Source organism: Microcaecilia unicolor, chromosome 11, assembly GCF_901765095.1.
Source record: "Microcaecilia unicolor chromosome 11, aMicUni1.1, whole genome shotgun sequence".
Lineage (NCBI taxonomy): Eukaryota > Metazoa > Chordata > Amphibia > Gymnophiona > Siphonopidae > Microcaecilia > Microcaecilia unicolor.
The window spans coordinates 2131932-2159497 of NC_044041.1; the positions used below are offsets into that span (position 1 = coordinate 2131932).

The 27566-nt window shown below is 44.2% G+C and overlaps 1 protein-coding gene across 4 annotated transcripts in view; it reads left to right on the forward strand.

Annotated features, from left to right (window-relative positions):
- The window catches only part of LOC115480836 (apoptosis-inducing factor 3-like), a 123873-nt gene extending 104001 nt beyond the window's left edge, over nt 1-19872 (forward strand). For 2 of the 4 annotated variants that reach the window (XM_030219767.1, XM_030219770.1), the window contains 4 exons: nt 1496-1571; nt 3483-3542; nt 7779-7883; nt 18116-19872. In XM_030219767.1, coding sequence (XP_030075627.1) covers nt 1496-1571; nt 3483-3542; nt 7779-7883; nt 18116-18155 — 281 coding nt within the window. In that variant the 3' untranslated portion in view covers nt 18156-19872. Of the gene's footprint in view, nt 1-1495; nt 1572-3482; nt 3543-7778; nt 7888-18115 lie in introns of those variants that run through there. The other 2 variants (XM_030219769.1, XM_030219768.1) reach the window with 2 other exon arrangements.
- Nucleotides 19873-27566: the final 7694 nt, after the last annotated feature.

The following is a 27566-nucleotide window of genomic DNA, read 5'->3' on the forward strand; positions in this document are numbered from 1 at the left end:
GTGAGGCAGAAGAGGCTGCTGTTGCAGGAGCCTTGGTGATAGGCAGCACTGATCCGGCATCAGCCGAGGTTCCTGAGGCTGGGAGTTTGGGACAGCGCCGTGGCTGTGAGGGGCCTGTTCAGCGCTGTTCTGCACATGTGTATCTCAGTCCTTTGCTGAGATACATTGTTGCCAGCTTTAGACTTCTGCTGATGGAAAGTTAAACTGTAAAACCACTTATCTGATATTTTTCTTGTCATGTTATTTAGTTTCTACACTGGATCCAGTTTAGGTCACTAGAAAGAAAGATTTAAAAAAAAACATTTGATTATGTTTGTGTGTCACTGAGTATTATTCAAGTATCTGTGTAGATTAACACAAATAGAAACTTACCTCATCCTTCTGTATGCTAGATCAGTGGCGTAGCCAAGGGTGGGCCCAGGCCCACCCACTATGGGCTCAGACCCACCCAGTAGCACCATACCTATGATGTGGCTGGCAGGGATCCCCAAGCCTCACCAGCTGAAAATTCTTAACAACTGTCCCTCCTGCATACCTTGTAAATAGCAGATCGTCGCCTGTAGCGAACAGCTACTGATACATACTGCTTGCACCAGCCCCACAGCTGTATTCCTGCCTATGCAGAAACAGGAATTTGCATCAAAGGGAAGGCTGTGGGGCCAACATGAGAGTGTGTATTAGGTGCTGCTCGTTGGTGAAAATCTACTATTTAAAAGGTATGTGGGAGAGTAGGGATGCTTTAAAGACCATATGGCATGCAGGCAAGACAGGGAGAGACCAAATCACTTGTGAGACGGGGTGGGGTTCTTCTGCCCACCCATCTTGGGCCAAGGCCCACCCAAAATTGGGTGTCTGGCTACGCCCCTGTGCTAGATATTCCCCTTACATATCCTAGAATGGATCCTCAGGAGCTTAGTCAAGATCAGGAGGCGGGGCTGGAGGTTGGGAGGTGGGGATAGTGCTGGGCAGACTTATACGGTCTGTGCCAGAGCTGGTGGTGGGAGGCGGGGCTGGTGGTTGGGAGGCGGGGATAGTGCTGGGCAGACTTATACGGTCTGTGCCAGAGCCGGTGGTGGGAGGTGGGGCTGGTGGTTGGGAGGTGGGGATAGTGCTGGGCAGACTTATACGGTCTGTGCCCTGAAAAACACAGGTACAAATCAAAGTAGGGTATACACAAAATTAGCACATATGAGTTATCTTGTTGGGCAGACTGGATGGACCGTGCAGGTCTTTTTCTGCCGTCATCTACTATGTTATGTTACTATGTTACTTCATCCCTTATTTTATGGGCTCGTCTCTCTGAGAGTAACCTGCAACTGAGGTATCGGCCTTAGCGACTACAAAGTTACGGTAAACGTAGGTTGTGGCTGGCTCTCAGGGGGCGGAGCTTACATTTGCTTCTCCTGGACGCCCGTGACCAATGTTGCCGTGTCGTCCTGGCAGTTCTGTGCTGATGCCTCAGGAAACATTTCCTTTCCTTTTTCATTTTTTACAGGCCATGGGGAAGGATTTGATGATGTCATTGTCCAGGGGGATCTTGATGAACTTAAATTTGTGGCGTTTTATACAAGGTACAGTGGCTTCTTACCTTCCTCGTCATCGTCACGGACACTGCAGGATATAATGTAAATCAGTGCAGCAGGCAGGCAGGGAATATGAAACCGCCTCACTGCTCCCTGTAGCCTACTAAGCACTCGGGACCAGGGTTAACAGGGTTTATCTTCCTAGGTTTAGCATCTAGAAACATAAAGAGACTCCTCTGAGGTGCCTGAAAAGTGGACCATGGCCTATGGAAGCAGAGTTATAGTGAAGAAAAAGTCAGGCAGCTCCTTAAAGATTTTCAGTGCAAGGCACCTACTTAAATCTGGGCAATTTTTATGTGTTTTATTTATGCATTCTTGTATCCCACTGTTATCCGAAAACAGGTTTCAGTTCAAAGTGGCTTAGAGTTTACATTTTGGTGACATTACATGGGTGTTTTAACATTTATTGCGTGGGGAGGTCATGGATTCCTTGTTTGGGTTAGTTGAAGAATTTTTTGAATAGGTGGGTTTTGAACTATAGATAGTCAGTGGTATTTCTTATGGCTTTTGGTATTTGAATGACAAGGTCTCAATACAGTATAAGCTCCCGAGAGGAATTGTCAGCTGACAACTTAGTACTTAAGTGAAACCCTTTTTTTTTTTAATATTATCCCCAAGAATTACTTCCATAACGAATTCTACCAGGAAGTTCTTGGCCTCTAGAGAGACACAGGGGGAAGGACATGGGCAGGCATAGGAGTGTCGAATATTTACATGGGTAGGTTATAGAATTCATGAGCCCGATATTAAAAATGATTTAAATGGCCAGGAGAACCTATTGGTGATTTAAATCAGCTGTCCATGGCTAACTGGACCCTGAAAATGTCCAGTTAGTACCCAATACAAAAGCTGCTATTTTGTGGGCACTCCAGGGGCAGAGTCAGCCAATATTCAGCTTTTAACCAGCCAGGGTAACCTCATAAATGGGACCACAAAAGCCCAAACTTCTCTGTCCTCACAATGCACTGATTGTCGATCGGTGCGGTGAGTGAAATTTCAGTTCACTGCGAGGAGACAGAACTTTGTGCTGTGCCTTGATTTCTTGAGAAATGGATGACTATAGCCGCCGAGAGGGGGGCAGGGGGGACTAAATTCTCTAGGCCTGGGCCTCCAAGGGGGGCCCGGTGCCGCAGTCCCACCCGCCCTCCGTCATCGACCGTCTGAAACCGGGCCGGGCCCCCTGCATTGAAATCGCAGCACCTCTCACCTCCGTGTGAAAGTGCTGCAGGCAGCAGATCGCCTCCCTTTGGGCCTCCTTCCCTCCCTGTGCCGCGCCCTCGTCTGATGTAACTTCCGCGAGGGTGGGACACAAGGAGAGAAGGAGGGCCGAAGGGAGGCGATCTGCTGCCCTGCTGCCTGCAGCGCTTTCATACGGAGGTGAGAGGCACTGTGATATCAATGCAGGGGGTGGGGCCCAGTGGCGGACCGGGGGTGGGGGGGTGGAGGGGGGAGCGGTGGCAGCAACCTCAGGGGCCCAGCCCAGTCTCTTGGCGGCCCTGTGGATGACCCTTGATGCAGGCACTTGTGCTGAAACTCGGCCGAGTTGGGTCAACTTTCAATAAATTTGCATTGGTGATAATCTTGGCTGCTTCTCCTCCTTATGACAATCTTTGCTTCCAAGTCCCATGATGTCTTCAGCATAGGTCACACTGAAGGCTGGGGGTGGTTTCTGAGACCCCATTTTATTTAGTTATTTATTAAGTCCACTCTCCCGATAACGCCCATGGTGTTGATCCACAGCTTGGGAACCATTGTATTAAGGATTTAATTGAACTCTCCAACTGCATTTCTTCCTACAGTCTGCTAACAAATCATTACAGAGGACCAGACCTGCTGCTTTAAAACTAATAAGAAATAACTTAATAGAAGGAACTACATGTGCATTATTTTGCTGTTTAGGAAGCCAAAGCGGAGATTCTTGTCCTATAATAGGATGGCAACGTGCATAGACCTATGGAGGTAACCTGTCCTTCAGATGACTCTTTGGTTCAGGATAATCACCTCGGGATCTTCTGCCTGCTGGATCCTAGGGCTGCCTCCTGCCTTCATGGCTTCTCTAGCCTGGCCTGAAAGCTGTAATTCCATCGCGGTTCCTTTTGTGATGTCAGACATAGCAGGCGTTAAACGAGCAATTGCAAACAAAGGTGCCACATTACGCTTGAGCGTGTAAAAGTCCAGAATCCCAGCGACAGGCAGGAAAGCATCCAAGTGTTTTTTGTAAGGGCAAAGTACATACATACAAGGAGGTATTTGCATGAGTGGAGCATGGAGGGGGGGGGGGGGACATGGGCTGTGCCACCACTTACACGTACAAATTCTTGAATCGTGCTCACCCTTGCCACATTTACACCTGGGGGCATGGAAACATTAGGCGTGTTAGAACGTGGGCTGCCAAGTGCCATTATAGGATAAACTCTCATTGCGTGGCATTGGGGCCCCCTAAGAGGGTGGACTGTGTGGCATCTGTTCTACAGAGGAAGAAGGGCACCTACTGTCCTTGAAGGACCGGCTCTGTACGCACCATACGCTCACGGCAGCCATAGAGCTGGTATGAGATAGGCACGGATCCTGTCGATATGTGTGAAGCCCGCCCTGACTCTGCCTACCTGTAAAACATGCGCAGGCTTACAGAATGGGGGGAGGGGGGGATTTGGCATTTACACGTGTATGGACAGATATGCTTATATGCCATCAGTCAAACTACCCTCATCCACTATCCCAGTACTTCCCAATCTCAGACATTCTCCTGATTGTCAGGATATCCACAAATCAAATGCATGAGATACATTTGCATACAAATATTCCCATGCATTATGGAAATCCTGAATAGCAGGCTAGCTGGGGGGGTTCCCAGGGACAGGGATTGATAACTACTGCAATACAATTCATTAACAGATCAGATTCCAGGGAACGTTCTGGAAGGAGCCAGAACAAAGAGATCATGGAGGAATTTAGCAGCCTGAGTCTTGTGGAAGTGCCCTCGCTCTCTGTAATGCACACAGAGTGGACAGATCCACCACTGAATGTGTTGTGAGTAAGGGAGCAACTTCGGTAGCATAACACACCTGTGGGACATTAGTACATACACAGCGCAGGGCATGCATCACACCAGGACAGAGCCTCAGGACCTTCTACAGCCCAATACACATATCGTACCATGGTGGAACATTTGTAGAAAAGCTCACCAGACGGAGGGCCTTTTGCATAGTTATGTTTCTGCTCATGAGCGACATGTGCTATGACATCACAAAAGTGGGTGGAGCTTCTTCAGATGAGGCGGCAGCTCTGGTGAAGGCATGGTTTTAATCTTTTGGGGGAAAAAGGCATTAACCTGCTGACTGCGATACATGGTACCTCCCTCTCCCTCCCTCTCTTTAGGAAGTGTCACTAAAGACTTTCATTACCAATGCCTGTCAGCATCAAAAATAGAACATTCTTAACAGTTTCAGTTACACTGAATTTATAGTATTTCAACATAACCAACTGCTACACAGCCCTTGGCCCCATCTGAAGGAAAAACCTTTCAGTTCAAATTTTCTTGAATACATTTTCAGCTAGTTTGCATCTGCAATGCTTCTTTGCTTCCCAGACATCACACTGGAAGCTTTCAGTCATGAGCTGCTGTGACAGAAGCCTGCAGGGAGCAGATAATTCAGAACCTGGCAGGAAAAACTTTAAAGTTAAGGTTTCCTTATGCTTTGCATGACCAGGTACTATTGTCACTGTCCCCCTAATTTTATCTCTCTTCAGTCACCACCAGCTGGTGTCCCTGTTCAGGGCTCACCTCAGTCCAGGAGGTCACAGTTAAGGGTCCCTAGCTAAGAACAGTCATACTGATCAGTGAAGCAGTGGGGTTCACTTGTCACCCCCTAACACAGAGTGAACTGCTCAGTGACTGCATGAGATCCTGTGATTGTGTCAGGGAGGGAGGGTACAACTCAAGTTGCCACTGTCCCTGCCTTTCTGCAGGCTGCAATCAGTGGATATAACCTTGAAGGAGACTTGCTCTTTTTTTAATCTATCTGGGTACAATTAGTTTATAATGTCAGAGAACTCAAAAGACAGTGGATTTTAGGTAAATGCCAAGCGTGTTACTTACAGACACGGATTTGTTTTCTTTGGTACCATCAGAAGTCAACAGGTTAACTTCCTCCTTTCTTCTGCTTTTCTGGTTGTTCTGGATTTGGAATTTGAAATGCATCGGGCAGGCGATGGCTTCATTCTCTCATACTCTGCAGCTTGGGACTCGATCTACACTGTCGCCTCGACTCTCCTGGGTGATGCTTTCTTTTCTTCTTCATTTTAATTCATGTCATTGATGTGGGACCTGGGAAACACAGGGAAGAAACCTGCATTTTCCTACAGATGATACTGGAGCACTGCTTATCAGCTGACATCAGGGTGGAAGGCCTGTCCTGGTGATGGAGGAAACCAGTGTCTTACTGGTATTCTTCGGAGGAGCCGGTCTCCTGCACGTGTCAGAAGCACAGAGTGAAAAGTGCCATGGGTTAGCTGATATACCCATGAGGAGAGATAGTATCATATATAACTAATAAAGAATTATAAATGCCTGTGATTGGCCCACAACCCTCCAAACCTCCCAGGGCCGTTTCCAAAGGGCGTCTAGTAGCACTCAGTCCCTGAACACCTTTATGCTTCACAAAATCAATAACCTGAATATATTGGGAGTAGTACATTTCTAAGCTACAATGCAATTTTGTACTGATTTTATCACTGAATGACAATTTAGAGTAGATTTTTTTTCTTTAGTGCGCTATGCATTTCATCACTTTATTACATCAGGAGTTAAGTAGAAATTTAACATGGAAATGAAGTATCTGTGCTAAAGGTTTTATTCAGATGTTCGGTGTGCTCTGATTACACCAGCCCTTTGACTCCTGACATCCTCACACGGTTAGTATGAACTGTCCTGCAGACCGAAGCACTTCTTCGCATCTCTTCAGAGGATGTATGCTCAAGGTTGGTTGAGTCATTCTCACCGGGCACCTTTATTATCTGTACAATACACTGGAATCACCGACAAACATCCTAATGAGAAACCATGAGAACCTCAAAAATATTGCCCATGTGGTCACCCAGCTGCTCTTTCCCACTCAGTATATCTTGGATACAGGGAGATTGTTGTACAACATAGAGACGTGTGTCCTGGGGGTCTCACTCTGTGTGTCTCCCCCAGACAGGGGACATGTGTAGAGCACGGGGTGATGTGTCCAGGCAGAGTTCCGGAGTCTCAATGCGTGGATGAGATGATGGTGCAGGGAGGAGGGTTTTAGATTTGTTAGGAACTGGGCAACATTCTGGGAAAGGGGGAGTCTATTCCGAAAGGATAGGCTCCACCTTAACCAGGGTGGGACCAGGTTGCTGGCATCAGCATTTAAAAAGGAGATAGAGTAGCTTTTAAACTAGAAACGGGGGGAAGGCCGACAGTCGCTCAAAAGCGCATGGTTCGGGATAAGGTATCTTTCAAAGATATCACCAAAATAGGGAAGATAGGGTATCCCGATAGGTTGCAAAAGAGACCATAGTAGATCAGGTGTCCTTAAATAAAAATAAAAATCAGACAAAAGAAAGGCGGCTGAGGGGAGATATGATAGAGGTCTATAAAATAATGAGTGGAGTTGAACGGGTAGGTGTGAAGGAATAACATGTATAGAATGTTTGTACATTTGGGAAGCTGGCCAGGTGCCCTTGGCCTGGATTGGCCGCCGTCGTGGACAAGATGCTCGGCTCAATGGACCCTTGGTCTTTTCCCAGTGTGGCATTACTTATGTCTTGTTTACGCTTTCCAAAAATACTAGGACTAGGGGGCATGCGATGAAGCTACAATGTAGTAAATGTAAAACGAATTGGAGAAAGGTTTTCTTCACTCAACTTGTAATTAAACTCTGGAATTCGTTGCCAGAGAATGTGATAAAGGTGGTTAGCTTAGTGGAGTTTGAAAAAAAGGTTTGGACGGCTTCCTAAAGGAAAAGTCCATAGACCATTATTAAATGGACTTGGGGAAAATCCACTATTTCTGGGATAAGCAGTATAAAATGTTTTGTACTTTTTTTGGGATCTTGTCGGGTATTTGTGACCTGGATTGGCCACTGTTGGAAACAGGATGCTGGGCTTGATGGACCTTTGGTCTTTCTCAGTATGGCAATATTTATGTATTTATGTACTTTGTTGCAGGAGTGATGAGGTAATTGCAGTGGCCAGCATGAACTATGATCCTATTGTGTCCAAAGTGGCAGAAGTCATGGCCTCTGGGAAAACAATCCGTAAACGGGATGTGGAGTGAGTATACAGAAATTACGGACAAGGATTCTGCCTCTCTACTCCCCTCTCTCTGTGGGTGTCTTTAGACGCGTTTTATGACTCTGTACCTGTAAATATTTAGCTAAGTGTATATCTGCATCTTTTAGCTCATATGGCCGTTATGTTAGAAGCTCTACTCATGTTTCTGACATTTTCAAATCAGCATTTTGACATCCTTATTGCATAGATGCCCAAATCCCAATTTTATAAACCAGGATATGAACCTCTAAAACTTCAGTACGTCCACAGGGCAAGGGGGCGTGGTCTTGGTGGGACTAGGGAGGGGCTAAAATATAGACATCCAACCCGATTTTAGAAGGGGAAGGGACGTCTGTGTGCAAAAAAATAGACATTGGTATTTAGACCTGGTACCCATCCAAGTCACAGAGAGGTTCTCCAGTTGTGCAGCTTTCCTGTAAAGAGATTAAGGCAAATCACCTCCTTAATCCCCCAGTGGTCGCTGTCCCCCACCCTCCCTGGAATGTGAAATGGGTAAGGAATACTGGACTCTGTGACAGCTGCAGGCACTGTGGATGTTGATGGTGCTAAAATGTTTTATACATTAACTTCTTAATAGACTTCCATGTGGAGTGAAGGAGTAGTCGAATTGTTAGAGCAGGGGACTAAGACCCAGGGGACACGATTCAAATCCCACTTCAATCTGTGATATATTTTTTTAAATTGTGAGCCCTCCAGGGACAGAAAAATACCTAGTGCACCTGAATATATATAGACACCTGTAAGCCTGAAGGGTAGTGAAGTGGTCGACATTCAGACTCACAATTAAAAAAAAAAAAAAAAAAGGTCAGAAAGAGCTGAAGTGGGATTTGAACCAGGGTCCCTTGGACCTTCACTCAGGTGGGGGGAAGAGGGGGTGGTGGTTGGGAGGCGAGGATAGGGGAGGGCGGACTTATACGGTCTGTACCAGAGCCGGTGATGGGAGGCGGGACTGGTGGTTGGGAGGCGGGAAATACTGCTGGGCAGACTTATATGGTCTGTGCCCTGAAAAGGACAGGTACAAATTCAAGGTAAGGTATACACATATGAGTTTGTCTTGGGCAGACTGGATGGACCATGCAGGTCTTTTTCTGCCGTCATCTACTATGTTACTATGTTCACTCCACATGGACACCTAGGGTCATTTCATAACAGGGATGTTCCTTTGCTGCCACAATGATGTCATGTCCCTTGTTGTGTCCCGTAGGGCTCCTTTTACTAAGCGGTGGTGAGCCCAACGCGGGCTTATTTATTTATTTATTACATTTGTATCCCGCGCTTTCCCTCTCATCGCAGGCTCAATGTGGCTTACATAGTAACAGAGAATACAATCCGTAGTATCTGAATCAACAAAGGAGGTATGTGGTAGGACAAATGAACAAGGGTAAATGGGATAAAAGAGGTATGAGAGAAAGGATAGGGTAGGTAAGGAAGTGGAGCGATGAAGAAGAGGTAGGGGAAGAGTATGGAGGGTAAGAAGATTGGTAGGACGTACAGGAAGCACCACTGCAGCAGCCCAGCAGTACTTCCCACTCCTAGTGGGCGTTCATTTCCGGCGCTACAAAAATGTACCCAGCGGTAATCGGGCAGTGCTGCACGCTACCCAGTTACCGCTGGGTTAATGCAGGCGCCCTTACCGCCACTTCAATGGATGATGGTAAGGGCTCGGCCCCCCCCCCCCCAAATGGCTGCGTGGTAAGTGCTTTACTTGCTGTACGGCTATTTCCTGCAGGGAGGCGAGACTTCCCTTTTACCAGCTGCGGTAAAAGGGGGCCTCGATACATTCGCCGAAGCCAGCACTGGCCCCCTTTTCCCACAGCTGGTAAAAGGGACCCTTTAGTTTGTAAAATGGAATTCTGTGCTGGAAATAACCAGCACATGGGGTCTGTATTGTGGAACAGGCAGTACATCGGCAGATCCTGTTCTAAAGTACTGCACCAGCACCAGTGAAAATGCCGTTCCATTTTTATGAAGGTTTCACACTGGCAACTTTCTGACTGATAAACAGGGATTCAATTGCTGAGCTAAAGGAAGAGCCCCCTCGACTAATCCAGCAGGAGATAAAAACATAATACCTATACTGGGTCAGAGCGATGGTCCATCTGCTTCCAACAGTGGCCAATTCAGGTCAGAAGGACCTGGCACGATCGCAGTGTGACTGTCTGGGGAAAGGAGGGGTACATATGATTATCCTAAATAAATAAAAGTAAATATTCATTTCAATGCATTTTCCTGGGATTCAGCCTTTCTCTATATATGTACGCACGTGTGTGACAATGTATATGCTCCTGGTATTAATCCATAGTGATAGGTACATTAAGGACATGTGCTTCCTTCTCTTCATGCTTTCACAAATAAAGGATCTTTGTTCTTCATGGCAAGTAAGCATCACTTTATTACTTATCCTGCTTAACAATCTGGCAACTCTGTGTGTAGGATAGACTTGAGGTTACATGGATACTGCATCCACTGTATAACATCAATGCACTAGGTCAGCATTTTTCAACCGGTGGCCTGGTGCACAGGTGTTCCGCAGGGTCATTTATTAACATAGCCAGCTTCATTTGTGCCAAAAGGAGAGTATCTTTTTAGAAGTCTTCTTGTCTCTAGTGGTCGGTGCTGGCGAGCGACGATTCATACATCCTGCTTGCGCCAACCCTAGAGCCTTCTCTCTGTCACCGACTGCTACAGACAAGAAAACTTTTAAAAGGTACACGGGGGGGGGGGGGGGGGGGGGGTAGAGAGATAAATGAGAGATGTTGGCTTATTTCTGATTTGTGGGGAAGAGAAGGTAAATGCTGAACTATTTGTGGGGTGGAGAGAGAAGTTAAAATACTGGACCATATGTGTGTGTGTGTGGGGATGGGGGGGTGGAGAGAGAAGGTAAAATACTGGACCATATGTGTGTGTGTGGGGATGGGGGAGGGGGGGAAGAAGGTAAAATACTGGACCATGTGTGTGTGTGTGGGGATGGGGGGGTGGAGAGAGAAGGTAAAATACTGGATCATATGTGTGTGTGGGGGGATGGGGGGGTGGAGAGAGAAGGTAAAATACTGGACCATATGTGTGTGTGTGGGGATGGGGGATGGGGGAAGAAGGTAAAATACTGGACCATATGTGTGTGTGGGGGGATGGGGGGTGGAGAGAGAAGGTAAAATACTGGACCATATGTGTGTGTGGGGGGATGGGGGGGGGAAGAAGGTAAAATGCTGGACCATGTGTGTGTGTGTGGGGTGGAGAGAGAAGGTAAAATACTGGATCATTTTCCCTTCCCTTCCCTTAATAATGGCTTATGGACTTTTCTTTTAGGAAGTTATCCTAAACTGCTTTTACCACATTCTCTGGCTTCGAATTCCAGAGTTTAATTACACGTTGAGTGAAGAAATATTTTCTCTGCAATTAGTTTCAAATTTACTACTTTGTGGCTTCATTATGTGCCCCCTAGTCCTAGTATTTTTGGAAAAAGTAAACAAGTGATTCACGTCCACCCGTTCCACTCCACTCATTATTTTATAGACATCTTCACCTCTTCACTTTTGTACAAATGGATTATTCTGTTTTGAGCGTGTTTCAGGGACAAGTGGTTTTCATAAGTCAAAATAATAAAAATAAATATTTTCTTTCATGCAGATCTCTCATGCAATCCATTGGTATTCTTATATTTTCTCCTTGTGATGAATTATACTGTGCCAAAACTGGAAATACAGCAAGACAGAATAATAGAATTCAGTAACATCCAAAACTTATTAACATTATAACTGTATTCGCATTTGGCTAATAACTGAGAAAATGCTGTTTTCAAATCCTATTAGGAAGCTTGACGTCGATCAAGCAGCTAATAGTTTTAAGGCTAGGTTTTGTTGGCTGAACTCATGCTGCCTCATTTCCCCTTTACCAGATTTGTTCCTTCTTGGTTAATTTTAAACAAGAAGCTAAGAAATGATTTACTCCAGTCTTACAACAAGGAAATCCCATCAAGCTGTGCCATCACCATGTGGAACACATAAATGTCATTCAGCTCCATCTTTTCTACTGCAGCTTTCCCTTAACCATCATTATTCCTAGGACTCATCTATATACAAACACATGACCGGGAGACAAATATTAACCCCCCTCTCCCCCCACCAAAAAAAATGCCTTTTACAACCAACCAGACCTGAAGAAGAAATAAGTATATAATCACAGAACTGAAAAATGTTGGCACATTTAGACTGGACTTCAGCATGAAGGTAGCTCTGCCCTCATTATTTAATATCTTTCTTTTAAATAGTAGTAAGAAACAATATTAAGTGAATTTTTTATAATATACTACTGCATTCAAAAAAAAAGGAGCAAGTTCCCACAAACCATCTTTCTCTTTTGATCTAGGCACAGGAAAAACAGATTTTAAATGTTCCTGGGTTTCAACCTAATTCATGTTTAGTTTGGAATATAGCTGCCATAAGTAAGAAAATAAATAAATAGATAGAAACTCTGAATGTTGAGCACCCGATTCTCATAACATGTCTGTTTTACTGGCCCTTTACCAGGAGAAAAAAAATCTCTACACGAATATAACACATGCAAGGGTGTCCCTATACCAGCCTCTCCAAATGATGCACTGATTCCAATTTATAACAAATTACTACTCTACCTATGAAAAGTTATTCCGTTATTATACTTCCTTGGTGTACATCCGTATGCTGCACAAGCCAGCATGTTTGAAAATATAAGTGAGATTAAATAAAAATGCCATCAACAATAAAGAACTACGTGGATGCAGCAGCTCATATGATTGCTTTGTTTTGAGTGTACGTGGAAAAACGGCTGCGCAAGGGAGAGGAAACTGAGGCTAACCTAATTGGCTTCAACTTTCTGATGTCATGCCGTCTCCTGTTCTCAATCATACCTCCTTGGTCTGCACTCTTGAAAGTGGTAGCCACAACATTTGGAATAGACACTATATAAATTATCATTGATCTACAGGAGGGTAGACACAAACGACTGCAAACCAAAAGATTAAATATTGAGATAGAAACTTTCTGGTTGATATTATAATGAGTAAAATTTGATGGAGTTTTTTAAAAGCTTCATGATTAGGGTTACCATATGGCTCCAGAAAAAGGAGGACACATTGATCCAGTCCAGGTTTTGCTTCCATTGAAAGCAATGAAAGTAAAACCCAGACTGGCATAATCTGTCCTCCTTTTTCTGAAGCCATATGGTAACCCTATGGCACGCCGAGCCTACGCCTTATAGCCTGCTGAGTTGGGCCGGCTGGGTGGCGACTCTGATGGCTTTTTTTCTCCATCATTAAGTTTAAACAGAAGTTATAGGTTTCATAGCAGAGTGAGTGTTCTACATCAAATATACATAGTTAAGTGTGAGGCTGTGTTTGGATTTTCAATTAAATTTTAATTGCCAGATCCTCGACCTTTCTTCTAACATTCGGAGATCCCTTCTCATTGTTTCTACTCCCTCCAGGGTATCCACTCTATTGGCTATTTTCATGTCATCCGCAAAAAGGCACACCTTTCCTTCCAACCCTTCAGCAATATCTTCCACAAATATATTAAACAGAATAGGCCCCAGCACCGACCCCTGAGGAACTCCACTGCTCACCTTCCTTTCCTCCGAGTGGATTCCATTTACCACCAACCTCTGCCACCTGTCAGTCAACCAGTTTCTTATCCAGTTCACCACTTTCGGTGCTAAGTTCAACCCTTTCAGTTTATTCACGAGTCTTCTGTGGGGGACTGTATCAAAGGCTTTGCTGAAGTCCAAGTGGATTACATCTAGCGCATGTCCTTCATCCAGTTCTTTGGTCACCCAGTCAAAGAAGTCAATAAGATTAGTTTGGCAGGATTTTCCTTTGATAAAGCCATGTTGCCTCGGGTCCTGTAACCCGTTGGCTTCTAGAAAGTTAACTAGCCTTTCTTTCAGCAGCGACTCCATTATTTTTCCTACCACCGACGTGAGACTTACCGGTCTGTAGTTTCCCACTTCTTCCCTGTCTCCACTTTTGTGAAGAGGGACCACATCTGCTAGTCTCCAATCTCGCGGAACCTCTCCTGTCTCTAAAGATCTAAATAAATCTTTAACATGTCCCGCCAGGACCTGAGTTCCTTCAGTATCCTGGGATGTATCCCAGACGGCCCCATAGCTTTGTCCACCTTCAGATTCTCCAGGACTACCAAAAGCCATGAAAACAACATATGACCACCTAAACTTCCGGAAATTACTAAAAACCAACCTGTTCAAAAAGGCATACCCCATCGACCCAACTTAAGTGCCTAAACTCCGCAACACAACGAAACGAAAGCTTGTAACAGACTCTACATAACTCTTCCTCTCTATAATTCCTAATGCTTCTATAACACATGAACCTTATCCGACCACATCAACTCCTTGTATTTGTTTCTCTACCGGAGATGGCGAACGCCTCTACGGAACAATGTAAGCCACACTGAACCTGCAAATAGGTGGGGAAATGTGGGATACAAAATGTAACAAATAAAAATAAAATAAACTCCTTCGTCCGTAAACGGTACAGTATCCACTCCATTCCCAGACATTCCCTTGGCAGCCAACTGCGGTCCTTCTTCAGGATTTTCCTCCATGAACACTGAAGAGAAATAATTGTTTAGCACATTCGCTTTATCTTCATTACTCTTCACATAGCCATTCTCATTATCTTTCAGTCTTGCAGTTCCATTCTTACCTTGAAATCGTTTTTTCTGGTGGTTATTTCCTCGGCTCACAGAATATCAGAGCTTCAGGCCTTGTCCTGTAGAGATCCGTTTCTTTGCTTTTTGGAGGTGAGCATTACCATTCGAACGGTTCTGTCTTTTCTCTCTAAGGTAGCTTCTTCCTTCCACAAGAAGCAACTGTTGTTTCTTCCATCAGTTAGGAAGGATGAGTATGGTAAGGATTTCCATCATCCGCTGAGTTCTCCTTCAATATCTGCAGGTCACCAATGATTTTTGGCATTCAGACCACCTTCTTGTTTTGCTGGCAGGGCCAAACAAGGCCAATGCAGCATCAAAGGCAACTATTGCTCACTGGATTAAAGAAACTATTTCTTCAGCTTATATTCTTTCTGGGAAGCATCCTCCGATGTTGTGCAGAGCTTACTCTAAGAGGGTTCTTTTCACATCCTGGGCCAAGTCTCAAGCATATTTTCTTGAAGAAATCTGCAGATCGGCTACATGGTCCTCTTTGCATACCTTTTCCAAGCATTATCACTTGGACACTGAAGCTTGTGCAGAAGCATCCTTTGTAGCTTCAGTTATCATCATGGGAGTCTCTGTGTCCCACCCTATTTGAGGACTGCTTTGCTACATCTCACAGGTTCCTGTATTCAGCTGCTACTGATGACATGGAAGGAGAAATTATGTCTTACCTGATAATTTTCTTTCCTTTAGTCACAGCAGGTGAATCCAGGGTCCCGCCCTTGCTCAGCGGTGTACTGCTCTGTATTAGTATATTTCTCTGTTTAGGCTTTGCTGCATGTTCCTGTGTTGTAAATTCCACATTACATTGTTCTTGCTTTGTTTCTGTGAGGAAGGAGACATGTATGTTTGGTTAATTTTTGCTTCTGCTTTGTTATGGGAAATACTGATTTACCAGGTTGCACACTGTCCTACAGTGGGGGAAATAAGTATTTGATCCCTTGCTGATTTTGTAAGTTTGCCCACTGACAAAGACATGAGCAGCCCATAATTGAAGGGTAGGTTATTGGTAACAGTGAGAGATAGCACATCACAAATTAAATCCGGAAAATCACATTGTGGAAAGTATATGAATTTATTTGCATTCTGCAGAGGGAAATAAGTATTTGATCCCCCACCAACCAGTAAGAGATCTGGCCCCTACAGACCAGGTAGATGCTCCAAATCAACTCGTTACCTGCATGACAGACAGCTGTCGGCAATGGTCACCTGTATGAAAGACACCTGTCCACAGACTCAGTGAATCAGTCAGACTTTAACCTCTACAAAATGGCCAAGAGCAAGGAGCTGTCTAAGGATGTCAGGGACAAGATCATACACCTGCACAAGGCTGGAATGGGCTACAAAACCATCAGTAAGACGCTGGGCGAGAAGGAGACAACTGTTGGTGCCATAGTAAGAAAATGGAAGAAGTACAAAATGACTGTCAATCGACAAAGATCTGGGGCTCCACGCAAAATCTCACCTCGTGGGGTATCCTTGATCATGAGGAAGGTTAGAAATCAGCCTACAACTACAAGGGGGGAACTTGTCAATGATCTCAAGGCAGCTGGGACCACTGTCACCACAAAAACCATTGGTAACACATTACGACATAACGGATTGCAATCCTGCAGTGCCCGCAAGGTCCCCCTGCTCCGGAAGGCACATGTGACGGCCCGTCTGAAGTTTGCCAGTGAACACCTGGATGATGCCGAGAGTGATTGGGAGAAGGTGCTGTGGTCAGATGAGACAAAAATTGAGCTCTTTGGCATGAACTCAACTCGCCGTGTTTGGAGGAAGAGAAATGCTGCCTATGACCCAAAGAACACCGTCCCCACTGTCAAGCATGGAGGTGGAAATGTTATGTTTTGGGGGTGTTTCTCTGCTAAGGGCACAGGACTACTTCACCGCATCAATGGGAGAATGGATGGGGCCATGTACCGTACAATTCTGAGTGACAACCTCCTTCCCTCCGCCAGGGCCTTAAAAATGGGTCGTGGCTGGGTCTTCCAGCACGACAATGACCCAAAACATACAGCCAAGGCAACAAAGGAGTGGCTCAGGAAGAAGCACATTAGGGTCATGGAGTGGCCTAGCCAGTCACCAGACCTTAATCCCATTGAAAACTTATGGAGGGAGCTGAAGCTGCGAGTTGCCAAGCGACAGCCCAGAACTCTTAATGATTTAGAGATGATCTGCAAAGAGGAGTGGACCAAAATTCCTCCTGACATATGTGCAAACCTCATCATCAACTACAGAAGACGTCTGACCGCTGTGCTTGCCAACAAGGGTTTTGCCACCAAGTATTAGGTCTTGTTTGCCAGAGGGATTAAATACTTATTTCCCTCTGCAGAATGCAAATAAATTCATATACTTTCCACAATGTGATTTTCCGGATTTAATTTGTGATGTGCTATCTCTCACTGTTACCAATAACCTACCCTTCAATTATGGGCTGCTCATGTCTTTGTCAGTGGGCAAACTTACAAAATCAGCAAGGGATCAAATACTTATTTCCCCCACTGTATATGACAGAGTTTGATGTCCTCTATCTCCACCTGCTGGTAGAGGGTCATAATCCACAAGTTCCTGAATTCATCTACTAGTATTATTTATATTTCTATAGTGCTACTAGACGTACGCAGCACTGTACACTTGAACATGAAGAGACAGTCTCTGCTCGACAGAGCTTACAATCTAATTAGGACAGACAAACAGGACAAATAAGGGATAAGGGAATTACTAAGGTGGGAATGATAAAACATGGGTACTGAACAAGTGAGTAAGGGTTAGGAGTTAAAAGCAGCATCAGAAAGGTGACTAAAGGAAAGAACATTATCAGGTAAGATAATTTTTCCTTCCAAACTTGTCCTGCTATACCCCACAGCCAGTCAGGATTTTGAAATATCATGAATATGCATGAGGTATATTTGCATGCATTGGAGACCTAATATATAGTATATAAATTTCTCTCATGCATATTCATGGTGGGTTGTCTTGAGCACCCAGGACAAGTTTGGGAAGATCTGCTGTGACCACACCTCCCCCTCTTTGTAAAAGACATTTTTTGGCTCCAAGTCTATATATTATGATGAGATGCGATTCTGCAGTGGTATGTTCAGGGGGAAATCTGATGACCAGTGCTGGAACAGTTTTTATACTGAGGGAAATCTTTGTTGTGTGCCCCTTTCTGTTGTAATGCTGTAGTAGGTAGGATTTATGATTGTAGCGGAGCATGTTGTACAGTGCATCCTCCATTCCACCTCCTGCTTTCTTGTGCCTCTGATTATCATCACATGCAGGTTAATCCTGAAAACCTGATCTAGTGCTGCTTTTCCCTCATTACACTTAGTTCTGAGGTTTCTAGAAAAATTGAAATGAAAATGTCCTTGGTAGCAATGGGAAAAGAACAACTTGGTCAGCTGGGGAGAGATGACATGGGTCAGGCAGTAATCTTAGTTAAGCTGGCCTAGCTTTGTGGGCTACAATTTAACTTGTTTTTTTTCCTTGTCTGCCCTTCAGAACTGGCGATATGTCTTGGTTAACTGGGAAGGGCTTATAACTCTGGATCGTGGCATGAACTGCAGAGAAAAAGAAGAACAAAAAAAAAAAAAAGAAAAGAAAAAAAAGGACCCAGATGAAAACAGTGGACTTTAGCGGAGAGGTTCAATTCTTTTTGGACTGCTGACCACATGGTTCCAAGAGCCTCATGCAAGTCTCATTGTATTATCTCCATCCTTGTCCTCCCCCCTCCCCTCCACCCCCAACAACCAGACAACAGAGCTATGTCTGTGCTCTCACCAGCCACTAATCAGCTTGTTGCCATCAAAAGAAGAGGAACAAGAATCTGAGAAACAGGAAGTGGGTCTTCAGTCAGCAGAAGCTGCATCTCCTCTACAGCGCTCTCCAGTGTCCTGCGCTAGTTCACAACGGTTCATGGAGTTGGAGCGTGGAGAGTTTTGGACTTGGTCTGGAGTGATCTGAGCCTGGCACTGGGTTATTGCTGTGTATTGGGTCGGGGGGAGGAATTGCAGGGAGCATTGCATACATCAAACTTATCATGCCAAAGTGAGATAGATCCCAGAGCTCATTCCTCAAACACCCTGAAAGTTCTGAGGGCGCAGTAAGGTCCTCTTCTAGAGACCCTGATACTCTCATTGCTGAGCGCTCAAAAGGAAGCTGATAGCCTCATTCTGGGCATTTGCAAAATATTCAATTGTACTCGCATTCCTTAGCAATCTAGCAGGCTCTGAGAAACTCTGATGCCTAGCAGCACCTGCTTCGTCATTAAGCTTTATCAGAGAGCCTCCAAAAGTATAACTGCAGAGAAGGGAAAAAGTGAAGTCAGTAAGCGTCTATATAAGCTCCTCCCTCTCCAGCCTTCTACAGTCCTGCTTAAAGCTGCAGACTGTACACACAGGATTTCGTCTTCTGATAGACCACAGAACGCAAAGGCCTGAGCAGCACAGTGCCTTCTGCAGTAGTTTTAGTAGACGATTTCCTAGTTTCTACAGTCAGGAATCTTGAGTTATGAACAAGTACATATAGAAATTCTCAGGGTTGGAGAAAGCCTCTGACAAAATGAAAGAGGCATTAAATATATGAGACGAGAAAGAAAGACAGTGAAACAGAGAGACTGATGTCAAGAGTGTGAGAGTGGCCAAACGAATGAGTGGAGAGGGCAGGAGAAGAGGGAAGGAAAGGAAGGGGAAACGTATTGAGGTGAAGGGGACAGAGAATGGGAGGGGAAAGAAACACGAAAGACTAGTAAAGTGAAAGTGGAAGATGGGAGTGAGACAGTGTGAAGAAGAGAGACACCGAGAGCACCATAGTAATACCTGCTATACATCTTGCCTGATCCAGGCTGGACTCCAATGCTCAAAGCACTATACAAGCAGAAACTATGCTAAATGTAACCTCACTCCAGTGTAATAAAAGAATTAGTGAATGAATTGTATCACTAGGGTTGCCTACTTATCTAGAGGGATTCAGAATACTCTTTCACTATCCATGTAGCAGAGCAGCATCAAAGGGGGGGGGGGAGTGGTTCAAAATCTGCCCATTTTCTGTTCACATTATTTTGTTTGTATTGACTGTATCAGAATTTAATATTTTCTTTATATACCAACACTGTTAATAAAATTTAAAGGGCAGAGAAAGGAAAAATAAAAACCAGAGGGTCTGGGCTCTACACCTCCCCCCCCCCCAAGCTTTACAAATTTAGATGCTATGAGATGGAGTTGCAGCAAATTCCTGATATGTTTCATGTCAAGAAAAAGTCAAAGATTTTGCATTGCTTTGATAGACCATTAAAAGAAAATAATGAACTGTTGTGTTATGTTTTATATGGTCTTCGTTTAAACCAAAGATCAACCAGGTGGCAATCAACTCCCTTGGAAGAACAATGCTTATCTACATTTGGATGACTGACTTCAGGGAGAGAAGCAAACGTTACAGCACAAGGGATAGAGGGTGTGCAGATAGCAAAAAAAAAAAAAAAGGACATTTCAGTCTGTGAACGTAAAGGTAGAGCAGTTTTTTTTTAGAAAGAACCAGCGAGTGCTAAGCTTTTTGTAAAATACACATAGCACTGTCAATGATACATGTAGAAATGGTGCTACATACCAGAAAGACCTGTTCTACAAGCGTACATGTCCGGAGGGGCTATATCCATGCAAAGGGTGGAAAACAGATGCAAGTGTGAGCTAATTAGAGAGTCGCCTCTGAAAGTTGATCCCTGTCCCAAGGGAGTTGGTTTTGAACATCGGAGAGGTCAGCACATTTCCCCTTCAACCGCTCCTCCAAGCCCCAGGTCTAAAAGAGACGTTAGGAGCCATGTCAGATTCTGAGCAGGGTAAATACTGATGGGAAAAACTTCCAAGAAATATGCGTATTGATGTTCTCAAATACGGTATTCGGTATATCTGGAAGGTTCTCCCAGAACATCTCGCCTTTAAATAGCATCTTTTCTAAAATCGCTACTTAAATACGTAAATCTGTTTTTTGGTTTCTAAAATGAACTGCAAAACCTCCTAAAATAAAATGTTAAAAATACCTACCAACACAGCATGACTATGCAGGGCCGTGCCGACACGGTAAGCGAGGTAAGCATGGCAGGAGGGAGCCATCCTCTGGGGGGCGCCCCGCCGCACCATGCTTACCTTGCCCTCTTCTCCCCAGATCCTTGTCCTTTTTTTTTTGTTTAAATTTACCTCTCCGGCGCGTGGCAGCGTAGCGTGAGGAGGCGGCGCTCCCCCGCCCCGACGTGTCAGTCTCTTCCCTTCGCTCGGTTCCGCCTTCTTCTGACGACAAAAATGACGTCAGAAGAAGGCGGGACACTGAGCGAAGGGAAGAAGACACTTCGGGGCGGGGGAGCGCCGCCTCCTTCTCACTAACGCTACGCTGCCGCGCGCCGGAGAGGTAAATTTAAACAAAAAGGAAAAGGATCTGGGGAGAAGAGGGCGGGTAGTGTAGCGATCGTTTTCGGGGGGGGGGGCGCCGGCGGGACCAACTGCAGGGGGGCGCCAGAGACCCTAGGCACGGCCCTGTGACTATGATCGAACAAGACATCACGCAATCTTCATCCATTCTGACTCTCCACATCATACGATCACTATACAACTTTGTATTTGCTATCCACCGACTGGGCAAACGCCTTTGACGTACTATGTAAGCCACATTGAGCCTGCAAATAGGTGGGAAAATGTGGGGTACAAATGCAATAAATAAATAAATAAATAAAGCATTCATTAGCTAAACAGTGGAGGAGAAGCACAAGCAGAGGAGCATGGTTACAGTTCAGCCATTGCACCTTGATTTTTCCAAAGTACTGTCGAATACAAATCTAACATTACCAAAATTTTGATCATCCTGTGAGACAAATTTGCCTGTCATAAGAGATCCAGAGATTTCATTTAGGTAAGCAACCAAGTATTGATATATACAATCTTCCGCCATCTAAGAAACATTCTTTTAAGTTTTCTTAGCATGAAATGTTAGCAATCCAGCTCTCTTCTGAGGTATGTCCTTCACAAAAGGTAAGCAGATATCAGAAACAGACAAACGTTCCAGATTCAGCTTTTTTCAGAATATAAACATCGTCTGTCTATGGACTATACATGAAGACTGTAATACTTTTGGATTGGGTCTCCAGTTTCTCTATATTTGATAATTAAAATTCTCTAGCAGCAAATACCAAGTTGATTTTCCAGCTCCCCGTCTCTCTTTTGTCTCATTCTCTGCTCCCCGCTGATGTCATCCATTCTTTATCTTTTCTGTTTCAGTGTTCCTTCATTGGCTTTTCCCTTCAGAGTAGATATTTTAATATTTTCTCTTTCTGCTACTCTTTTTCTTTGTTTCTTATTCCTCTTCTTGTCTGCTTTCCTTTCGCAGTTATTCTTCTCTTCCAGTCTTCATCTCCTTCCCCCTGGATTCCTTGTACCTCTGCCCTTTCACAACTGAGGGTTCTCTCCTTAACTCCTTATTTTCTCCCCCACATTCCACACAGAAAGTGATGCAGATAAAGACCATCCAACCTATCTGGTCTGTCCATCTATACCAACTACTAAGCTCTACAGTCCATTTCTCCCCCTCGGAGGTCTTCTGTGCTTGTCCCAGGTTTTTCTGTGCTTGTCCCAGGTTTTCTTTAATTCAGATACAGTCCTCATCTCCACAACATCCAATGGAAGGCCATTCCTTGCATCCACCATCCTTTCCATAAAGAAATATTTCCTTAGATTACTTTTATCTATCTCCTCTCACCTTCATCTTATCACCCCTCGTTCCAGAGCTTCTTTTCAGTTGAAGGAGGCCTGCCTCCTATGCATTTATACGACATATGTATTTAAATATCTTTATATCTTCCCAATCTCCTTTCTTCCAAAGTAGGCACATTTACAAATTTTACATATTCCTCCCCCTCAGCTTTGAGCCTCACAGAGAACTACTTTCTATCTCTGTCTCCATCTGCTGGTCGACAGACATAACCCACAAGTTCTGAACTGATCTGTGGGAAGCTAAAGGAAATATGGTTACTCTTATTTGTGAATGTTTATATGTAAAATAATTGTATTGTGCAGTATGATTTTTATTTTAGCTGTTTCTTTTCTGATAAAGATTGTTTTTTATCTCATGATATTGTTTATGTAAGGTTGTAACCCACTGTGAACACTGGAAGAAGGATGTACTTTTTATTTCTATATCACTATTACACATACATAGCACTGCACACAAACACACAAGAGACAGTCCATGTTCCTCAGAGCTTTCTATCTATTCAAGACACCCAAAGGATTAGGGACTTACATTTATTATTGGAGTGATTTAAACAATATGGGTATTGAACAGGTGAATAAGGGGTTAAAAGGAACCTCAAAAAAGTGGACTTGGTAAATCTATTCCAGGCGTATGGCACACCAAGATGGAAGGAACAGAGTCTGGAGTTGGCGGTAGAGGAGAAGGAAACAGTAAGAATGACTTTACTGATGAACAGATTTCCCAGGGTGGGGTGAAAGGAGAGACAGAGAATCCAAGACTAACTGGAACAAGAACCAAGATGAATGGAAAGCCAAATTCTATATATTGCGCCTGAAAAATTGACACCGACTAAAAGCACGGGTAGCATGATTTTATCAAGGACACAAGGCCTTTAAAGAACTGCGCTAAGCGCTAACATTTAGCGTTATTTTTATGTGTCACGGCCTGTCCAAAAAAGTGTCATTTATAGAACATGCCTACCTTGTTCCATGCTCTATTCAGAATCTCCAGACATTTGACAAAACAATTCCACGTTCTGTATCAACGCCGATATGGTGTTGGCGTGTTATGATGTCATCTATGCGGGGACACAGGGAAAATGGCTACTGGGGACACTGTCCTATCAGCAAGGTTGTTCCTCTGCAAAAAGAAGGGTTATTTTGTCCTCCCAGACCACAGAAGGTTATGCCTAAGACATAGGAGGGCCTGGGAGAGACTCACAGAGAAATATTTATTTATTTGTTGCATTTGTATCCCACATTTTCCCACCTATTTGCAGGCTCAATGTGACTTACAGTATGCCGTAATAGCGATCGCCATTTCCGGAATGAGAAATACAATGTATTATTACATTAAAGTTCATAAATGTTGAAGTGAATTATAAAGTAAGTTAAATAAACAGTTCATTTCAGGCATGAGAGATAGGGGGTAGGATGTTAATGTTCATTGGTGACAAATTGATTGAAGCAATCAGGCTGAAGCCTCCTTTCGCATGCAAAGTACGTGCAAAAGTGGTGGTCATGATTGTAGTGGTTAGCTAACCCTGGGGCAGTGTATGATTTTCTAATTGCAAGGCTACTTCCTCCCCTGCTTGGGGATGTCTCTTGGCATGGGGGGAGCTGACCAGTGACAGAATTTGATCTCACCACCCCAGTATAAGTCTTTAGATCTAAGCACTTGGCCACCTCCTTCCCTGAATAGTGAGGGCTCCTAGAGTAGGAAAGCCTGGATTCCTCAAGATACAAGTGCAAAATCTATCTGCTTATGGGAGCAGGAACCAGTCACGGGATTTGATATCTGAAATACTACTATTTTATTTTTATAAATTCTAACATTTTTACAGGTGTTGTTTAAATGGGTGTCCTGCATTGAGGACAGGAGAAAACACATGATGTTAGAGAATGGACACAAATGTCTTGTTGCATGTTCCACAAGTGTATTCTGTGTCATCTTCCAGACCACTGGTCCCACGCTGCCCAAGCACCTGTGGTGAATAGAGAGATATGTAGTCAACGATTAAAAGGGTGTTAGGGTAGTAGCATGGTCCTCACCTAATAACCAGCCACCTCAGATGTGTACCCTCTGGAAAGCAGCACGAATGCCAGACCTCGACAGGATATAGGAATCATGGCATGATCCTGGCTAGTTTGCACACATATCTGTGATTTTCATTTTAGAAATGCAGACCTGTGTGTTGAGCAAATGACAGCCTCTCCGGTTTTTGTACTCTTGCTCAATTTCTGCAGGTGGTCTGAGGGCCATCTGTGTGCAGTCGGTTGCACCCAAGACTGAGAGGAATTGGGCTAGCTGGTAAAAGGCCATCATGGTCTGTTGCTGTTCTGCCTCATGCATGGAGAACCAGGGAGTTCCCTTCACAAAAAGGCCTGAAGAAAGTTGCTAATCATGCGTGAGGCAGATGGCTGACTTATGCCTGCTGCAGCTCTTAGAGGTCTTCGAAAGGTGCTGGTTGCCAGGAAGGCCAGGGCTGTCGTCATTTGCACATGGACCAGAAGGGCGTGCCCCCTTCAAGTGGTGGGCTCCAAGTTCTCCTCTAGTTGCTCACACAGGTGTACAATAGTCTCTCTATAAAGCAGTAGTGGCCTATACATTGTTCATCAGTCATGTCCAGAAAGTTAAACTCTGGACCTGTACACCCAGGGGGCCTGAACTCGGCCTCTCCTCCATAGCCTCTACCCCTCTCATACCATCAACCATTCAATGTAGAGCTCAGCCATCACTCATAAGAACGTAAGAGTAGTCATACTGGGTCAGACCAATGGTCCATCTAGCCCAGTATCCTGTTTTCCAAACAATGGCCAAGCCAAGTCACAAGTACCGGCCAGAAACCCAATTAGCAGCAACATTCCATGCTACCAATCCCGGGGCAAGCTGTTGCTTCCCCATGTCTGTCTCAATAGCACACTATGGACTTTTCCTCCAGGAATTTCTCCAAACCTTTTTTAAACCAGATACAATAACCACTGTTACTACATTCTCCAGCAAAGAGTTTCAGAGCTTAACTATTTGTTGAGTAAAACAATATTTCCTCCTATTTGTTTTAAAAGTATTTCCATGTAACTTCCTTGAGTGTCCTCTACTGTTTGTACTTTTGGAACAAGTAAAAAATCAATTTACTTCTACTCATTCTACACAACTCAGGATTTTGTAGACTTCAATCATATCTCCCCTTAAAGGTCTCTTTTCCAAGCTGAAGAGACCTAACCTCTTTAGCCTTTCCTCATACGAGAGTTCATCCCCTTTATCATTTTGGTCATTCTTCTTTGAACCTATTCTAATGCTGCTATATCTTTTTTGAGATACGGCGACCAGAACTGAACGCAATACTCAAGGTGTGGTTGCACCATGCAGCAATACAAAGGCATTATAGTATTTTTGATCTTATTCACCATCCCTTTCCTAATAATTCCTAACATCCTGTTTGCTTTTTTGGCCGCCGCCGCCGCCGCCGCACACTGAGCATTAGATTTCAGCATGTTATCCACTATGACACCTAGATCTTTTTCTTGAGTGCTGACCCCTAAGGTGGACCATGGCATCAGGTAACTATGATTCGGATTATTCTTTCCCATGTGCATCACTTTGGATTTGTCCACATTAGATTTCATCTGACATTTGGATGCCCAATCTTCCTGCAATATTTCACAGTCCGCAAGTGTTTCAACAACCTTGAATAGTTTTGTATCATCTGTAAATTTAATCACCTCACTCGTTGTTCCAAATACCATATCATTTATAAATATGTTAAATAGTACCGGTTTGCTACAAATCCATCTACACAGTGGGATTTAGCTGCCTGGCCACTAAATGGTAGAACGCAATTCCCAAGGTCACAAGAAGCATCACAAATTACATCCAGTTCAGAAAAGAACTGAAGACCTACGTTTTCAAGAAATTCTATGCTTAATCTATGCACACTACCAATATCTGGTTAATCATTCCGTTATAACAATGTAACGTACAACCTGGGATGGCCACTGTTGGAAACAGGACGATGGGCTTGATGGACCATATTCCTCAGGGAAAAGACCATGTTGGAGCATGTAGTTTAGGTGGGATGTGAGGTCTGTTATGAAGCGGTCAGGGGCGGATTTTAGTAGGTAGCTGGGGCAGGTATCCAGTTTGCAGTGGGTTCTGGAGAACCTTTTGATCGCCTGGATGACTGTTTCGACAGTGAGGAATGTGACCAAATTCGGTCAGCTGGGTATTCTCCAGGATTTGGATCCAAACTATTGATAAAGTTTTCGGTATCAGTATTGTCCTGAGGTAGCGTTTTGCGTAAGTTTGTAATTTTTTCATTGAAGTATTTAGCGAGTTTGTCTGCAGATGGGATGTCTGTATTGGCTGCAGTGACCGCTGTAGTGTCTAGTAGTTTGTTCACAAGCTGGTATAGTTTCTTTGTGTCTTTGTAGTCAGGCCCTATTTTAGTTTTCTAGCATGTCCTTTTGGTTTGTCTTATTGCGTATTTGTATTTTCTTTGTATCTGCTTCCATGCATTGAGTATGTGTTCATCTTTTATTTTTTTCCATGCTCATTCGAGTTTCCTGGATTGTGTTTTTAGTTTTTTCAGTTCATCGTTAAACCATGGTATAGAGTTCTGCCTACGTGAGGTTCTTGTTCGTAAGAGTGCTGTTTTGTCTTGTATGCTTCTGCATCTTTTATCCCATTCTGTGAGATAGTGTGTGGAGTCAGTTTGTGCTGTCCATTCATTATTGTATATCTGTAGCCGGAATGTTTCCGGGTCTATTTGGCCTCTGGTGCTGTAGGTTGTGTGTTCCTGTGTGCGGTATGAGCCCTTCTTCCTCCATTTTACTGATAGGTTTAGTTTGTAGTGATTTTGATATCTGTTATTATTAGGTTCTGGTCTATTGGCAGTTTGTGTGAGATGAGGTCCAGTATACCCTTTGACATGAGTTGCTTGCATTTGTGGCCATGTGAGGTCCCATGAATGGAGGAATGCCTTACATCATGTGCATGGTGGAGTCTGGGACTTCTAGGTGAAGGTTGATGTGTCCTAGTATTAGTATGTTGGAGTTGGTCGCACTCTGATTGAGGCAATTTCAAGTTGCAGTGCTATGGACTCGGCAGTGGTTTCGATGGTAAACTGGGATCGATAGATTAATGCTATGCCTCTGCCTCTCTTTTCCTTTCTGGTCCAGTGTACGATTTTATATCCGGGGGAGGGGGGGGGGCACAGATA